The sequence below is a fragment of the Ascaphus truei genome, chromosome 1 (genome assembly GCF_040206685.1).
Source record: "Ascaphus truei isolate aAscTru1 chromosome 1, aAscTru1.hap1, whole genome shotgun sequence".
NCBI lineage: Eukaryota > Metazoa > Chordata > Amphibia > Anura > Ascaphidae > Ascaphus > Ascaphus truei.
The window spans coordinates 323193318-323211884 of record NC_134483.1 but is presented as its reverse complement, the minus strand read 5'-3'; the positions used below and the strand labels follow the sequence as shown (position 1 = coordinate 323211884).

Below are 18567 nucleotides of genomic sequence, written 5' to 3'. Positions count from 1 at the left end.
GCGCCTCCAGTCGGCAGCTGTAAGCGCCTCACGCTTTGGCTGGCGCCATCTTGCTGCTCCGGCAGGGCACGGGCTCGGGCGCGTGGGGATATGTTTGTGAGGGAGATGGTTGTGTGAGGGGGGCGGGCGGCAACCCCCCGTCTGTTGCAGTGCACCTCCGCCTAGTTCTGCAAAGCGCTGGGACTCCCCTTACCTCCTTCCGTGTCTCCTATATCGGCTGGCTCTAATGCAGCCTCCCGGTCCTGGCGGCCATCTTGGAATCACTTTGGAGGCAGAGGGGGGACTCGCGATCAATATGGCGGCCGCAGAGCCAGGTCCAGACACACTGGGGGAGCCCAAAGGTGCACTTATTTGTTCCAGTCCTTGGTAAGTGATTTTGGGGTGTTTTGCCCCCGATCTTCAGGTTTGATCGGCAGTTTCCTGAGGAGCAGAGCAAACTGTGACTAGCACGCTCAGCCACCTGGCCACGCCCCTACCCCCTTTATATCTTAAGCCCTCTCACACCTTAAACCTTTCTCACTGACTGCCCCACACCTCTGGAATGCCCTTCCCCTCAATACCCGACTAGCACCTGTCACAGTAACTTATGACAAGATATAACGAACACCAAATATCTGGGTTGAACTGAACGAGGCTTAGATATAATAAAATATATTTATTCCTTAAAAAGGTGAACACAGCAATATAGTACAATTAACAGGCAAGAAGGTAACACTTACTCAGGGTTGGGGGATGGAGAAGTATCAGCTAGCAATTCTCCAGCAATCCGGTGACATTCCAGATTAAATCAGAAGAACCACACAAACTGTAGGGTTGACACAGTTTATATACCTTTGTAACCCTATTCTTAACATTGAATACAGACTATTGGTGAACAATTATCTGTATCCAATCCCTAACGTGGAAACACAGTTTAATTCATGCCCCCCAGCTAGTTAGCTCATGCGTACTGGGACTCTGAGGGTCTTATTTCTGTAGCCCCATAATTAAATCAGGGGCGACGACCAGTCTACCAGATGAAGTATCTGGCAGGATCTTCATTGTTTGTAGGTGTAGATATAACACTTACAAACCACTCCAGTTTGATGCTTCTCCGCCCTCAGGTAAACAGTTAGAGAGGCAGAGTCTTTTGATCAGTACTTGGTTCCTAGTGTAAACAATCAGGGCAGTTAACTTTTGATCACAGGGCTTATGCTAAATCATCCGGCTGCCCTGACCTATTAGCATAGCAGATGGAGTCTGCATTTTCAGAGCAGATCCAAAATACCATATACACTTTAATATCTTCACATATTAATAAGTTCCATTCTGGTGGGCCCAGTGGGTCGAAATTTGCCAGTTTTTAATGCCTACAGGGACTCTACACATTGGCCAAATTTCAACTCTCTGCGACCTCCAGAACCGGAGATACAGAAATGCACTTTAAAACATTTTTAAAATACAGGATTATAATGAAACATGGGAACAGGGGAACATACATTTTCCTGACATGACAAGGTGTAAGCCACATTCCTGGACAGTAGTCCAGTTAACCCCTTGCCTCCCTGGTGAGGTCAGGGGGTGGACATATGGGGTGCAACCCCTTTAATACCGGGCCAACCCCCCTCTCCGTCTACAGCACCCTCTCTATCCACCTTTAAGACCCACCTTAAGACACACTTGCTTAAAGAGGCATATGAATACCACTGTGGATAATACTGGGCACATGAAACATAAAGCTTGGCCCCCTGCAGACGCACTTACCAGAATTCCTTCCTACTGTCTCTGTATGTTCTCCCTACCTACCAATTAGATTGTAAGCTCCTCGGAGCAGGTACTCCTCTTCCTTAATGTTACTTCTATGTCTGAAGCACTTATTCTCATGACCTGTTATTTATATTATTTGTTATTTATATGATTACCATGTGTATTACTACTGTGAAGCGCTATGTACATTAATGGCGCTATATAAATAAAGACATACAATACATACAGTACAATGAGGATAACATTAATTGGTGGTCACATCATCAATATCGTTCAACTGGTTTTATGTAACAAAGTGTGCTGATTTCATTGTCAGTAACAGATTCAATTATGACATCATACTCATAGTCATAATGAATGCAATGTCTGATTTTTTATTTTACAAGAAATGTTATAACATTCAAACTGTACCTACTATGTCGGACATGCATTAGAACATGGAATCTTTTTGTAATCTCATATGTAATGCTGTTGATTTAAGAACTCAATAACTACATTTTTATGTGACTGCAAAATCAGATGTCTAAATTTTAATAGCAAACGCTGCCAATGTGAGTTACATGTGCAACTTTCCCATGGTCATATGAATGTGTAGTTGTGGCATATAAATTGACACACAAGAATGTTTAAAATTGATGACCTCGCCTTCCATTAATGGTGATGACATATGGATGCAGGTGCTGGCACCTGTGTTCTGACAGGGGATGCATGGGCCACTATGTAAATATAGGAAAAGACTGTTAAGTTGTTAAGAATGTGAAGTATGTTAACAGAACATTATCTGTGCTCTGCATACATAAGAAAATATAAATCATTATAATCTTTGTTTATATGTGAGTGTTTAACTTGGATCAGCAGAAACTGTATATGCTACATATCAATAATGTTTTACATAGAAAATTAACATGATGAAAAATACAAATGACTACTACTAAATACTATGTTAATGCAGATATGTATGAAGGGGCGTGTAATACAGTTTCTTCTGTGAGTCTACATAAATAGTATGTACTATATTATTTTCTTCGCATAAAATATAAAATCATGTGATCAAAACAAAATAAACAACTTAAAACAATAATTATATTGTATTTTTGAATTTTTGTTATATACATTTCAAATGAAAACATTTACTCATGTACAAGTACTGACCTGGGGGAAACGGGTGATCACAGACACCGATATCCCTATCACCAGCCAAGCCTTCAACCATGACGGGTAAGAATTCTTCACTCAGCTGCTTCTCCAATGGAGTGAGCCTTAGATTGGTTGCTGGAGGTCCTCCTCCAGTGCCTGAAGCATGTAAAGGTGCACTGGAATTTCACCTTCAATTTCCGCTTTATATCATCAAATCATTTTCAGCAGTTATCATGAGTTTGGACTTGATTTCAACAGGCAGACACAGACAGTCTAATCTTTTCCCACAAATCCTTTTTGACATGTGCACTGGTCTTGCCTTTAGATATGAAACAAAATACCTTATCATGTACATATCTTAACATCAAATATTTTTCACAAAATAGTTTGTGAATGCTTCTAAAATGTATTAAACATGCTGTTTATCAAATAATGTGTGGAATATGAAGTTTAACAAAATTGATACATAATAAGCAAATAATTAACATGAGAATATATTATATTGACATAAAATTGGACAATTCCTCTATTCATATACTAGTTTTAAACACTCAATGATAACATGTGTATATCGAAACTATGAAAGTTATATGTAAATGTCTGTTCAATGTGAATTAATAAATGTTAAATAGTACTGTAGATGGGTATATAAATTAACAGTCATTGAAAAGGAATTTCTTACCTACTAAGTTCCCAGTTTAAAACCAGAGACATAACATGAAACACAGACAGAGCTCAGTGCACATCCAGTGAAACTTATACACTGTACAGTGCCTAAATATATATGTATAGATATCTATTAAATAAAATGGTCTTTTTAACATTTTGGCCAAAGTGTTGTAAGCCCCTGAGCCACTACACGGCAGACCACATCTCAAGGGTCCCTAACACTAATTTAAATTCTTAATAACCTGTGCATTACCAGGAAGAATGATTTATAATAAATCTGTCAAAATTAGCTGCATAGTTCTAAGTCTGATTGAAGCTTTTATTAACCTGTACATTACCAGGAAAGGCACTCTGTATTAGATTTGTCACAATCATACTGCAAGCAAGCAAGTTCCCCATAGAGTGGGAGATGCTATGGAGTGAGCTTTTAACCATTTAAATGTGGGAGGGGGTGAGCTTCAACAAGATAGGAAGAGCCACCCTCCAATCAGCTAAGACCAGCTGAACAAGAATTGGGGGTTCAATATGAGCTTGCAGGTGTCCTGTATGTCCTACTAAGTTCCCAAACAGCCGGTCATAATGCTCCAAAATACCAGTAACAAGGACTTTATTCCCCTCATCGTTCAAATGTATATTTCGTTTTTTTTTTCTATATGCTTGTTATGACCAGCTACAACAACTGAGTTCAGCTGCTGCTGACTGGACTCCCCTGGTTCCAATGGAACACTCTGCAGGAGACTCCCACCATCACTACAAACACCACCACCACCCATCACCCAACCACCACCAGTCACCCCACCACTAGTCACCACATGACCACCAGTAACCCCACCTCACCCCACCATCACCACTCACTTCACCACCACCACTCACACAACACCATTCACCCCACCAACCACACCACCATCACTCCCCTGACTCCCACGGGCACTCACATACCTACTCACCCGAACACCACTCACCTCAGCACCAGCACTCACCGCACCAGTCACCTCACCATCACTCCTCGGACTCCCACGCCTCCCGTCCATACCTCTAACACTCACAAATAACAGATAAACAAATTAACGACACACTCACAAAACACTTTCAAAATCACAAGAACAAAAATGTGTAAAGATCTCCAAACGCCTAGCTGTGTCTGTCACTCACACACTCCCACAACACTGAGAAAGAATAAAAAGAAATGGAGCATTTAAATAGTCCGCTCAACAAATTGGCTATCTCGCGAGATTATTGCCCAATTGCCAACACATTTTTGGGAACACGCCATGCCTTTTCCTAGTTCTCAAAGAGATCGTCACGCCGCAGGATAATCGCCATTTGTATAAATGTTCCTATCACTGGTATTTGGGGATTTCTGCATACCGTGATACTGTAGCAACTCTGTCAAAAATGGTGATTTAAAAACCCTGGTGATTTTTTCTATCAAACTTTACTGCATGAGGCTCTGGGTCAGATATACCCGTTTACACCCGTGGAACCTCTGGCTCACGTGAACGCTGCTACCGTTCAAGACTAGCCTGCCAGTTTGCAGTTTGACCTCGGGGAATCGACCCTGTCAGCAGACTGGAGTGCCAAATTGGAGGAACGCTAGGAGCTGTTCTCCACCAGCAAGATGGATGTGGGCTGCAGCAAGAACACTCAGCACATGATCCGGCTGAATGATACCACGCCATTCCAGGAGCGTTCCAGGCGCATCGCTCCCAGAGGTGTTGAGGACGTAAGGGATGCCCTGAAGGGAATGGAGAAAGCAGGCATCGTGACCGAATCCCGTAGCCCCTACGCATCCCCGATTGTGGTGGTATGCAAAAAGAATTGGTCCATCCACTTGTGCATAGAATACCAAACCCTGAACAGTCATACAGTCCCAGACCTGTGCAACCTGCCACGGATAGAAGAGTTCCTCAACGCACTCAGGAAGCCAGTGGTTCAGTGTGCTGGACCTGAGGTCTGGGTTCTACCTGGTACCTATGAGCCCCAAAGACCAGGAGAAGATGGCGTTTGTATGTCCCCTCGGGTTCTACCAGTTCACCCGCATGCCCCAAGGTATTTGCGGTGCCCCGACGACATTCCATTGGTTGATGGAGAAGATCATTGGGAATATAAATCCTCTGGAATACCTAGTCTACCTGGACGATATCATCGTGTTCGGTAAGATGCTAGAAGAGCATGAGGAACGTCTTCTGAAGGTACTAGATTGACTGGGTAAGGAAGACCTGAAGTTGTCCCTGGACAAATGCCGGTTCTGCCGCACCTCATTCACCTACGTGGGTCATATAGTGTCCTCAGACAGAGTGGCTGCCGACCCAGCTACGGTCGAAGCCGTGGTAAACTGGCCCAGACCAGACAACGTGATGGAACTATGGTCATTCCTGGGTTCTGTGGATAGTACTGCCGCTTCGTGGAAGGCTATTCCAGCAAAGCTAAGGTCCTCAACAACTCCTGAAGATCTATCCAGGGGACCCTCGATAGAAGGCTGCATCTGCACGGGCACCCTTCAGGGACAAGTGGACTTCTGCCTGCGAAAAGGCGTTTATCGGCCTCAAGAAGAGCCTCACGAAAGCACCCGTCTTGGTTTACGTCGACCCAGAGCAGCCTTATTCTACTTGTGGACGCAAGTTTCAGTGGATTAGGAGCTGTACTCCATCAGAAGTACCCAGCTGGGCTCTACCCAGTGGCATATGTGAGCCGAAGCTTGATACCATTGGAGCAGAACTACCCCATCCACAAACTTGAGTTCCTCGCACTCAAGTAGGCGGTGGTCGACAAGCTCCATGACTATTTATACATGGTATCCTTCGAAGTTCGGACAGACAACAACCCGCTGACCTATATTCTGACCTTTGCCAAGCTAGATGTCACCAGCCACAGGTGGTTAGTAGCATTGTCAAATTACCAATCACACTCAAATACAAGCCGGGGCCCTAAACATAGGAGCCGATGCTCTGTCCAGAAGACCTGGACTGAATGTTGACGTCCGACGATGGCCCATGGGAAGACCTGGGATTTGGGCAATGTGCTCAACGGCCACGATAGTGCAAGACAAGGTGGCATTCTGAGTTTAGAGTAGCCGACTCGCTTGCATGAAAGTCCAAGGCACTCCCGCTGCCTACTGCCATCCAGTGAGTATGCCAATCACACAGGACAACGTTCTAGAATGGAAACAATTGGTAAGGAAAGAATCCGGAATGGAAAGAATCCGGTGGCAAGAGCTATACGCCAGGCCATCCACCAGAACAACCCCTCCTTGGTAAAACGTGCCCCTACCAACACCATTGCAGTTCTCATGAGGGAATGGGACAAGTTCCACATAGAGCGCGGCATCCTCTATAGAATCGTTCCCTACCACAATCACCCTGACAGGAGACACTTGGTTCTGACCAGAAGCCTGCAGTACCCTGTCCTATGGTCCCTACACGATGACCACGGACATCTGGGGGTAGATAAGACATTCAGACTAGTGAGGGACTGATTCTTCTGGCCCAAAATGCGGGAGTCCATAGAACACACTGCCGGAAGTGTCTGAGGTGTATCAGGGGAAGACACTGCCCACACGTGCAGTTCCCATGGGTCACCTAAAAAGCTCTGGCTCCATGGATTTAGTCTGCATGGACATCTTTTGCGTAGAGGCCGATTCAAGAGGGATTGGGAACATCCTGGTAGTGACCGATCACTACACCCGATATGCCCAAGTGTTTCCAACAAAAGATCAGAAGGCGATATCTTGCTGTGGGAAAAATACTTCATCCACTACGGTCTGCCGAATTGGATGCACTCTGACCAGGGAAGAGACTTCAAAAGCAAGCTTAAAAGGGAGCTTCTCCACCTGCTCAACATCCAGAAGTCTAGGACTACTCCATATCATCCAGAGGGAGACTCTCTACCGGAGAGGTTCAACAAAACCCTGCTCGACATGCTGGGCACCCTAAAGGGCTCCCAGAAATCCAAATGGAGCAAGCATGTTGAATTGATGGTACATGCATATAACTGCACCAGGCACGAATCTACGGGGTTTATGCCGTAACTCATGATGTTCGGGCATGAGGCACGACTGCCTATGAGCAACCGTCTCCGGGTATCTACCGATGGGTTACCCAATGTGAGGCATTACCAATATGTGAAACGGTTCCAAGACAGCGTTCACAGAGCATAACAGCTGGCGGAGAAAGGCGCTGCCAAACAGAAGAGGCCAATAAGTGACGATATGACAACAAAGTCTGTCATCAGGAACTTCGGCCTGAAGACGCCGTTCTCCTGAGAAATCTAGGAGTTCCTAGCAAACATAAGCTGGTGGACCATTGGCATGAAACTCCCTTCGCGGTAGAGTCACAGATGCGAGGGCTCCCTGTCTACCGAATCTGATACATAGAAGGCAGGGTAAAGGTCTGGCACCGTAACCATTTATTGCCCATTCCCAAGTAGGAGAAGATGATCCCGAACCAGAGGTAGTAACATTGGCCAGTGAGCCAGAGGGGTTCTATGAGAACTTCGAATCCGTGGCTGAACCAAATCAGGAAAGACCCTCTTCTAGCTCAAACGGAGACCGAGGGGCACCTCCCAAAGGAGCAATGGGTAATGGGCCCAGGCTGCATGTACCTATCCCAGTGGTCCCAAACAACCCCCCTCTGGATCCCAGAAGTCCAAGTTCCATTCCTCAAAGAGACTTTATAGAGACTGTTGCACCCCCTTTGAGAGAGTCAAAGCCTCAAGCTCACGACCGCTATCCCCTAGAGGGAGACATGGAGGAAGAACTTTGCAGGAGTCAGCGAGTGATGCGTCCTCCCACTAGAGTGGCCTATGATTCATTAGGGGCACCCCACTATGAATCTCAGCAGCTGGCTCGAAGCAAGCTGGCTTCGATTATTGTTATGTTTACCAAGCTGTTTAACTTTGTGTAAAGTACTGCATCAGTTAAGTTATATATCCTGTATGCATTTGTCATTAGATAACTTGTGTGTACATATGTTGTTCCAAGTGGTAACTTGGAGACTCCACCAGGGGGAGGATGTAGTCAGGTCCCCATTTGTCCTCTTACCTCCGATCCAGAGAACGTGAAGGAGGCTGCAGGGAGTAGTTGGGTGCCGCTGGAGAGGCAGGCAGACCCGGCACAGATATAGGGAGTGCTGCGGTGAGGGCCGCAGTGGTGATCAGGTCGCCGGAGCTCCGCGATATACACGATCAGCGGGAGCCACAATTGCTGTTTAGCACCCATGCGCAGTGTGAGTCTTACGCATTGAGGGAGAGTTGTGGTGGCCAATAGAGACAGGCTCCGCAAGGGAACTACATGTCCCAGCAGCCCCAGGGGCTGCTACCACCTGCTGCTAATAGAGCTGCAGGGGCCTGTGCAAGTGAGAGGATACATTTGGTGTGCAGAGCACCACGAGTGAGTTGGAAGGGGAGCAGCTATAAAGCAGGCAAAGAAGGGAGCTGCAACAGAGCAGGTAATGTCAAGGGAGCAGTGCTTCCCTGGACTAGGCCTAGAGTTGCCCCAACGGCCCCAGATAGGCTCCGACCATCCTCAGCTTGAGGCTGCTACAGGGAAAGCCCCAGACAGGGACACTCCCGTAGCAACACTAGTATCAGGTGCCAGTGACTAGATGCTATGTGGTGCGCGAGGCCTGCAGTCTGGGAACCAGGCCTATACCCAGAGACTCTTATGGTGGGACCCTCCAGCGGGAGTCCACCCCATGCAGAGGTGGACACCTTCGTAGGACAGACTGGACCGAATTACGTCAGTGGATCAGATGGATCTGTTGTGCTTTTCGGCAGTACCTGGGTGCTGGAGTGCCTGGGAAGGTATACCATCTAAATGCACCAACAGTTCTCAGGGGTAGCGCTACTCCCTACACTTTGGGGTGGGTATTGACATTGTGGGATGGACACTGGGACACTGGTGCCCCTGCACTCCAATTACTGTGGGGATATTCCCTGGCTTGGTATTGTGTTATACAGTTGTACTGTGTTGATCCTATGTTCAGTAAATATTCCTTTTTAGTACTGTACCAAGCGTGTATATTTACTGCTGTATTGTCTTGGGAGGGGCTATCCCACTGTGTGTCTCAGATGGAGGCGCTGTGTGTAAGTGAAACAAGGTCACCATAGGCTCCCTTCAGTGGAGGATCAGGCCTCCTGTAAGCCACTCAGGTAACGCACCACAGGTAGTTTCCCTAGTCACAGGGAAAAGGGTGCTACATATGTATTGTTTTTTTTTTTTAATATGTATTTGTGTTTTTTATAAAATATGTATTGGGGGGTGTTTTTTTGTATGTATTTGGGGGGATTGTATATATTTGGGGGGTGGGGGGCTGTATGTATTTGGGGGTGGTGATTTGTTTTGTATGTATTTGGGGGTGGGAAGTTTTTTATATTGGGGTGAGATTTTTTGGTATATATTTTGTGAGGGGGAGAGGGTATGAGTGTGAGGAGGGGGATTGAAATGGGTAATTGACTGTGGCAGGAGAGTGAGAGGAGAGAGGGGGTAAGTGAGGAAAAGATGGAGTAAGAGTGAGATGCAGGGGAGAGAAATAGAAGTGAGGAGTGAGGGGGCAGGGATTGATTGAGTGGGGTAATTGATGAAGGGGGAGAGTGAAAGGTGAGATGGAGGGGAGATTAATATATGGGAAGAGGGAGGGAAATAGAAGGGGCTCGCGAGGTGTGAAATGGGGGGCTCGCAACTACACAGATGGGGGGGGGGGCAGGTTATATCTCTAGTCCTGGGCCCTGGGAAATCTGTCTGTGGCCCTGTATGTGTAGTGGAAAGAGATTGATATAGAGAAAGTAACAATGGGGGACAGGGTAACAAAGAGGAGGGAGTGGGTGACATCCCCCCCCCCCACGACTGTACCTCACTGTTTCTCTTTCTGGTGCCCAGAGAGCAGGGCACCAGCATAAGCAGGGCTGCCAACAATATTCCCAGGGCCCAGGAGTAGTCTTCACCCAGGCCCCAGTTTGTTGAGGGGAAGACAATGCTGTCAAGTAGTTCAGCAGAAGGGGCAGGCTCTGTTTGCTTGGGTGGAGCAGGGATATCTGTCTGTCAGTGGCCTCCCCATACTCTCTCTCACTCCCTCACTCTTCCTGGGCAACAATGGAAGTTAGGCTGGACTTCTGGCAGGGCCTAACTTCCTGCTTTGGACTGCTGGGATATGCCCCTCTCTGTCGATAGGCCCAGGACATACAGTAGGTAGGAACACCTCTCCACTCCTTCCAGTCAGCTGCTTAATGCTGGAGCGCTCATTTATACTGTCCCACTCCTTTTCTTACCCTCAGAAATATTGTTGAGCAGAAGAGAAAATTGGGACACTTTTCATATTCATGCGTAAAATGCAATAAAATAGCTGACTGGAGGAAGCGGAGAGAAGCTCTGATTTGCAGCAGTGTTAATGTATATTTTGGTAGGGGTCCTATGTTTATATTTTTAAGAATATATGCTCCATTTTTGTCAGCTCAGGTACAATGTGTATAGCTGTAGGGAAAAAGTATGGGAACTCTGTTTTAACATAGAGACCAGAAGTCACTTCTAATAAAGTTGCTCCCTGCTGAGATCAAGCCCCATATATCCTGTTTGACCGGAATCCTAAAATATTCAAACTGTCCTGTCAGCAACATACGATACCCACGGCAACTGGGGGTTAGCTGAGAGAAAATGGTATTGTCAAGGATTACTATAGCAACGCAGCTGGGCTGGGGGGTAACTGAAAGGAATATGGCCTTGTTAAGGACAACTGGCTTCTTTTAAGTGTACATGGCCACTTGGCAACCTGAATGAATTACATATATGTGACAACGCCCCGAAAGGGCTATAAGAACTGATGATTATGACAATTAAAGCAGACAGTGAATGAGAACGATACTGTGTGTGTCCGAATTAGTCATTTGTATCCAGACGTCTGTCCAGCTATCCTGTCCAGCACATTGAACCTGAAAGGGACCTCCCGGGAGGCAGCCTTGAGTCCACGGGGTAGACCTGCTACCGTACAGCAGAAAGCAGAACATATTTTCAAGCAGTAATGTCACTGAGGGCTCCAGACTATAAAAGGGCACACACACCATGTATCTCTGCTTGGGGATATTTTGCTAAATGCTTGTGAAATTGCAACATTATTAGCTCTTTGAGGCTAGGCGAAAAATGTTTGCAGAGAACCAAATTTTGCAGAAGAAAATGCTTAAAGTTTGCAAATGCTTTTTGGACAGTTTAGCGACACCTTCTGGCTTTAAACCTGTGGAAAAAATGGAGCATGAGATTTATGTATGAATGTGGTATGTTTTCTATGGGATTTGTTTCTTTATTAATTGTGGGGCTATTTTTCCATGATGTTTTGTCCTAGTTTTGCACATACATACATACATCCACGTTTCAAGATAATTTTCAACTTGTTTGCCCTGCATACAGGTGTATTGTATTGTCTTGTATGTCTTTATTTATATAGCGCCATTAATGTACATAGCGCTTCACAGTAGTAATACATGTGACAATCATATAAATAACAAATAATACAAATAACAGATCGTGGGAAGAAGTGCTTCAGACATAAAAGTAACTTAGGAAAAGGAGTCGCTGCTCCGAAGAGCTTACAATCTAATTGGTAGGAGCATACATGTACAGTAGGAGGGCATACTGGTAAGTGCGTTTGCAAGGGGCCAACCTTTATGTATCAGATGTATAGAGTATATGCTTCGTTAAGCAGGTGTGTTTTAAGGTGGGTCTTAAAGGTGGATAGAGAGGGTGCTAGTTGGGTATTGAGGGGAATGGCATTCCAGAGGTGTGGGGCAGCCAGTGAGAAAAGTTTGAGGCGGGAGAGGGCTTTAAATACAAAGGGGTAGAGAGAAGACATCCTTGAGCGGAACGCAAGAGTCGGGATGGTGCATAGTGAAAAATTAGGTCTTAGATGTAAGGAGGGGTAGTAGGTGTAGCCAGATTAACTGTTCACAGTGGTGGCGAAAGCCATGGAATCCTGACCATGGCATCACCCGGCACCGCGAAATATCTCTGTGTGGGGTCCCATTCGGAAGAACAGACCCCCTGCTGTACTTTGCTTTTCTTCACGTTGCTCAAGGGACAGCGGGTCTGTCTACACCTGTATGTCATTTTTTTTTCTTTTAGGGAGTAGATATACGTAGGGGCAAATGCATCAAAGCAAAAGTAGTGCAATAATAGTGCAATTCTGGGGCAAGACAAATATGGGTGTGATGTACAGTATAAAGGAAAATGTTGAAGCATCATTGATTGAAATTATGTCATTTTCACCTTGTGTCAATGTCTCTTTATCCATGTTTTGCTCCATTTGCCTCATCTTGTGATTTTGGGATTGTCGATTAGACAAGTAAGTGATGAGTTGCATGATGCACAGATTATATTGGGATGTATTATTAAACAGTGTCTCTATCACTTTTTTTAAATCTTCTATTTGCATAAATAAAATCGCCAGTTCTAAGGTTGAGTAAACTTTGCTTGCTACATTTACATTAAATGTAGGAAATGTTCTTACATTTGACACCAATGCAACAGAAAATGGAAGCACAGCGCCAAATCCAACTGCTTTTGCATTTTTCTTACTTTGATATATCTCCTCCTCTACTGATTTCAATTGGATTTTCTCTTTGATACAGGTGCAGATGTTTTGCCTCACAACTGCCCCAGTTTTCACTCCATAGATACAGTATGCCCATAGCAGTCAGTACACTCCCCCCCCCCCCCCCAGTTATATGCATAAAAATTCCTCTCCAATAAGGATCTTCTTTCATATTCATTTATTTATTTATTTATTTATTATTTAGTTAAAATATTTTACCAGGAAGCAACGGTTTTACCTGCACTCCAGGGGTCTTCATACAAAAAAGTGATTTTAATCCACATAGATCAATATTTCGGTCAAACACACTGACAAAGGTCACTGTGCACCTGAGGCAGTTGCATAAATCCAGTAAGTGCACCTACTTCATTCTCTTTACCAGGAAATAATACATTGAGAGTTACCTGTCGTTTTCAAGTATGTCCTGGGCATAGTATGATAACAGATACATGGTTACAAATACATGGTTACATAAAACAGGGTTATACATTGTATAAAGAAATTGCATGAAAGTTAAAGATAATATATATTATAGGCATATGTAACAGTTACAGACAGATTAAAATGTGAGACAGCTTTAGTTTTGAGATGGGAGTGGCATTGAGAGTCTCCGGTAGACTGTTCCAGTTTTAGGGTGCACGGTAAGAGAAGGAGGAGCAGCCAGATACTTTGTTGAACCTTGGGACCATGAACAGTCTTTTGGAGTCAGATCTCAGATGATAAGTGCTGCATATGGTAGGGGTGAGGAGCTTGTTCAGATAGACGGGTAGCTTGCCCAGAAAGTATTTGAAGGCAAGACAGCAAAGATTAACTTTGCGCCTAGACTCAAGTGATGACAAATCTAGTTTTTTGAGCATTTTGCAGTGATATGTGTTGTAGTTACATTGGAGGACAAAGCGGAATATTGAGTTGAAGAGGGTGTCTAGTGTTCTAAGGTGGGTTTGGGGTGCTGTGCTATATACTATGTCCCCATAGTCTATAATTGTCATTAGCATCTGCTGTGCTATGCGCTTTCTGATCAACAGTTTTGGGGGAGAATTTGTTCCTATAAAGTGCACCCAGTTTGGCATAGGTTTGGATGTCAGGTGCTGATGCAAACAAACATGGTGATTCTTCCTCAAAGAGATTAATAATCAAATAATTTAATTCAAAGTCTCAAAGCGAAAACAGCATCACATTTATCTAGAGAAAAGAAAGCAAAAGGATTTGTATTTGATAGTATATATTCGCTCCAATTTTTGCATCTCCTTTTGATACAATCTTTCAATCAGGAGAGTGCTTTTGGCAATAGAAAAATATTGTTTCAAATACCATCTGCATTTTATAGTTGGGATAATAAGAAAGCGTAAAAGAGTGTACTTAATAATGTATCTATGGGGATATATATTAGTATAAAACATAGGGGCTGCTATGTAGCTTTTAATGGTCCATTTAAAAAAAAAGAGACACAACTTCTACTTGATGATGATGGACCAGAACATGGTTTAAAACTTTAAACATGTTTACTGGCCTAACTATTCCAAGAATGCAAGTTAAGGTTATTCCTCTGTTAAATGACAGTTGGTGGTTGTATAGAGGGGAATTCTCTACTCTCAGGTTTCTTAAGGTTGAATCCTGTACTGTTTGTCATTAATCATTCATTGTGGTCCTTCAAATGGCAAATCTGCAATGAAGAGAGACTGCAGTGAATTCGTTCTGCAAATTTGAACCATTGCATAGATGAGCAGAGCAGAAAAGAGAACTTCTCTGTTGTACACTGTGTGAGGTGTCAAATGTGGTTGAAGCAGCCACTGGATGGTAGGGAGAAAGGGATGATTAATGAGGCGTTATAGAAAGGTGAAGATAGATGGATTGATGAATTGATAAAAAGAAGACAGAAAGATCATAAGCATTATATATATATATATATATATATATATATATATATATATATATATATATATATCAGAAAATAGCCGTGTTAGTCAAGTTGCGATAGTGCAGAATAATTGAGTTCTTCAGTATTAGGTGATACCTTTTTTACTATATATATATATAATACACATAATACTGTATCGTTTTCACTATATATATATATATATATATATATATATATAAATATATATATATATATATATATATATATATATATATATTATACATAATACTGTATCTATTAGGTGATACCTTTTTTATTTGGACTAACAATTAATATGTGTGTGTGTTTGTGTGTGTGTGTGTGTGTATACACACACACACACACACACACACACATTAGGTTTAGATATGATGTTGTATGACATCGTTTAAGTGTCTATTTTTAAAATAAATGCAGGAGGATACAGAGTTGTAGTAAAAAACAAATTTGAAGACAATGACAGGGGAATGAGAAATGTATCATTAAAACAGGTAGTACTGCGCAATTAATAATGACGGGACGAAAATGATGCATCATAAAGATATCACTTTTAAAATGCGCTGTCAGGGGACCTAATTACAGATAGGAAGCTTTGATTGGTTGAATTGGGTGTGCCCAAGCAGCCCCGGTGACAGCTTGTCCCATTGATCGCCAGAGGTAAAGTGTACAGTATGAGGCTTTAATGCACAGCCCGGACCATCACACAACGCTCCCCTCAGGGACCCTGCAGGAGACCACTCGTGCCCTTCCTTAAGGTAATTTCTGTACAAGGAATCGCCCATGAAATACTCTACATGAAGAGATACATTTCATCGGTGTCCAGCTGGGGACCCACTCCCCATGATCTATGGAGTTTCTAGTCTTAGGAGCCTCTCTGTGGTGTATGGAAGGATCTCCCAGGGGTGGCACTGTACCCACTACAAACCTCACCCTTCTGCAAAGAGATCCCACTTGAATGAATACTTCCTATTTCTGGGGAGACCTCAGCCAGAGATGAGAGCAGCATCGGGTGAAGAAGCCTCTCTGAACTGGCTGCAGGCAGGCATATAGCTGTGAGATCACTGGTGTTATAAATATCTCAGGCAGTGCCAGTGCTCAGGTTGGGTCTCTCACTAGCATAGAGCTATATGCCTACCAGCTCCACACGCACAGATCCGACTAGAGACACAGAAGAACAACACATCCACTGACACTGCTTCTGCTGCAGGAGCCACAGGAGCAGCAAAATGCACTTGGGACACCCCTCGTTGGAAGAATGAGATTGCCCCTATTCTGCTTCCTCGTATTCCTCTTCTTCTCATCATTCAACCACCTGATCCCAATTTCAGCAGCACCCAAGGAGAAACCCAAAGGACAAGTTGGGAAGGGATCCAGTGGCAGGAGCAAAAGTCATAGCACTATCTCCTCCTCTTCTTCATCTTCTTCCTCCTCATCTGCTTCCCTGGGATCAGAGAGCAGTGGGTTTCTGTGGAGCACCGCAGGGCGCAGGACTGGCAGCTTGTACTGCACTGTGGGCATTGGCTTCCATCTGCAGATCCACCCGGGTGGCAAAGTCAATGGCTCCCACGTAGCCAACCATTTAAGTAAGTTGACCTGCAAGGGATTATTCCCTGTTTCTGGCATGCAGGGCAGGGGGGGGGGGGGGGGGGGTACTGGGGGACAGTGAAAGGCAAATAAAACCCATATCTGCTTTGCTGGCATCCAAACAGACAAGTAAACACAGATCCACATACTTAGTGCAACAGAACCAGCAGTAAATCAGGCTCCTGTGTAATTATTTGTCCCTTTACAAATTTTGTAAGTCTACCCTTCATCAAGAATTATTGTTGTTGCAATAAGAATGCAATGTAGACCATAAGCGACTTTCACATATTGATATGTATAATAAATTCAGTTTAAGGCAATGGCAGATAATAATAAATACATATATCAAACATTCATCTTCTTTTTCGTACAGTAGGTTACGTAAAGATCCATTCATAGTGTTTATTTTTGCCTTTACAGCACATTGTTCTTGCTAAAAGAGCTATTATAAAATGCTTATATATTTGTATAACATAGGCTTATGTACACAAAATTACAGGAATTGCTAATATATATAACCATATATTTGTCTGCCTAAACGTAACCTCCTGTTTCCACATATATAACCTTCTTTTAATGTACAGCACTGCAGGAAAATTGCTGAACATATGAAAAGCTATTATTGCTCTTTCTATCTGAAAAAGTTATTTCTCAACTTCTGAAGTGCCTATTAAATATTTAAATCCGGAAGCCTGTTTCATAATATGGGATCATAAAATCGAAAGCTCAATTTAAAACATGCAAATTCAGAAACAAATAACATCCTTTGGCTGGGTCTAACTAAAGAAAGCATAAAGTTTGAAAGCCTATTAATAATTAAAGCTCCGTTTCTTTACCATTCAGATGAAACACTCCAGACAATACAGATTACTTACTTGATTGCACTTGTGAGATCTCTCTATATCTTGATTTTTTTTCACATTAATGCTTTCTGACATTCACACAGTAACCGACTTCCCAAAATATAGTATATTTCAGTTCTGCATGCTTTTTATTGTTGCTTTTCCTTCTGTTTGTCTCATTTAGAAGAACAAGTTAAAATGAAAGGTCATACTGTAGCTTTAAGTACTAAATAACTTACACTCATAGTGTACATTAGATAATAAACACACACAAATTAATAGTGTTGCAGTAATGCCATTGCCAATACTTGAAAAACTCACTCCTCTCTGATCTTTTTTAAATGTGTTATTTTTTTCCCCCTACATACTGTATGGCAAAGACTTGGCTTTAGGGGAATGATATAGTTTAAAATAAATATGAAAAAATATGTACAATATGCCTTATGTATTGTATCAATGTCGCATGCTTCTTAAACCCTGGAAAATATTCTTAGTATGATTTATTATGCATAATATTTGGGGGCTTCGACTGTGAAATTCTCTGTTTTGAAAGGATCATATGCTTTTTAACCCTCTTTTTGATTCACTAAAATAAATGAGGCACCAGTTGTTCTCAATCTCAGCTTCTTTGTAAAATATCTGACTTGGGCAAAGTTTTAAAGCAGAACTCAGGATTAAGCACAACATGGAGTGGAGAATATGTTGAATTCTGTGAAGTATGGGAAATAGAAAAGAAACCTGTGCAAATACAATAATTCATGAGAATCCTAAAAATATGTATTTTTGCTTTGCTTTAGTGGGAAAGTTACTTAATATTTGTTTAACTATTGAATTTTTTCATTGAATTAATTTGTTCTTCCCCACCATATTCCAAAGGTTTTTTTTAATTCGGTAACTCAGTGTATGTATTAGATGATTGGCAAGTGTATAGTATACAGTATATGATATTAATATGTTTTCACAGGGTGCAGTGTTTTACACAGGAACCACCCATCCTTGTACCCATTCAGCCCCGTTATAGCTGGATATGACTAATAGCACATACTATACACTTGTTACTGCAATGCTGCTTGTCACATACTGTACGACATACTGTACGATGATGTCTCAGTGAGAACCT

At 43.2% G+C, this 18567-nt stretch overlaps 1 protein-coding gene across 1 annotated transcript in view; it reads left to right on the top strand.

The window, feature by feature from the left end:
- Window positions 1–15684: 15684 nt before the first annotated feature.
- The window catches only part of FGF5 (fibroblast growth factor 5), a 54158-nt gene continuing 51275 nt past the window's right edge, over window positions 15685–18567 (top strand). Inside the window, exon 1 of the mRNA XM_075577568.1 lies at window positions 15685–16604. Coding sequence (XP_075433683.1) covers window positions 16277–16604 — 328 coding nt within the window. The 5' untranslated portion in view covers window positions 15685–16276. The remainder of the gene's footprint in view (window positions 16605–18567) is intronic.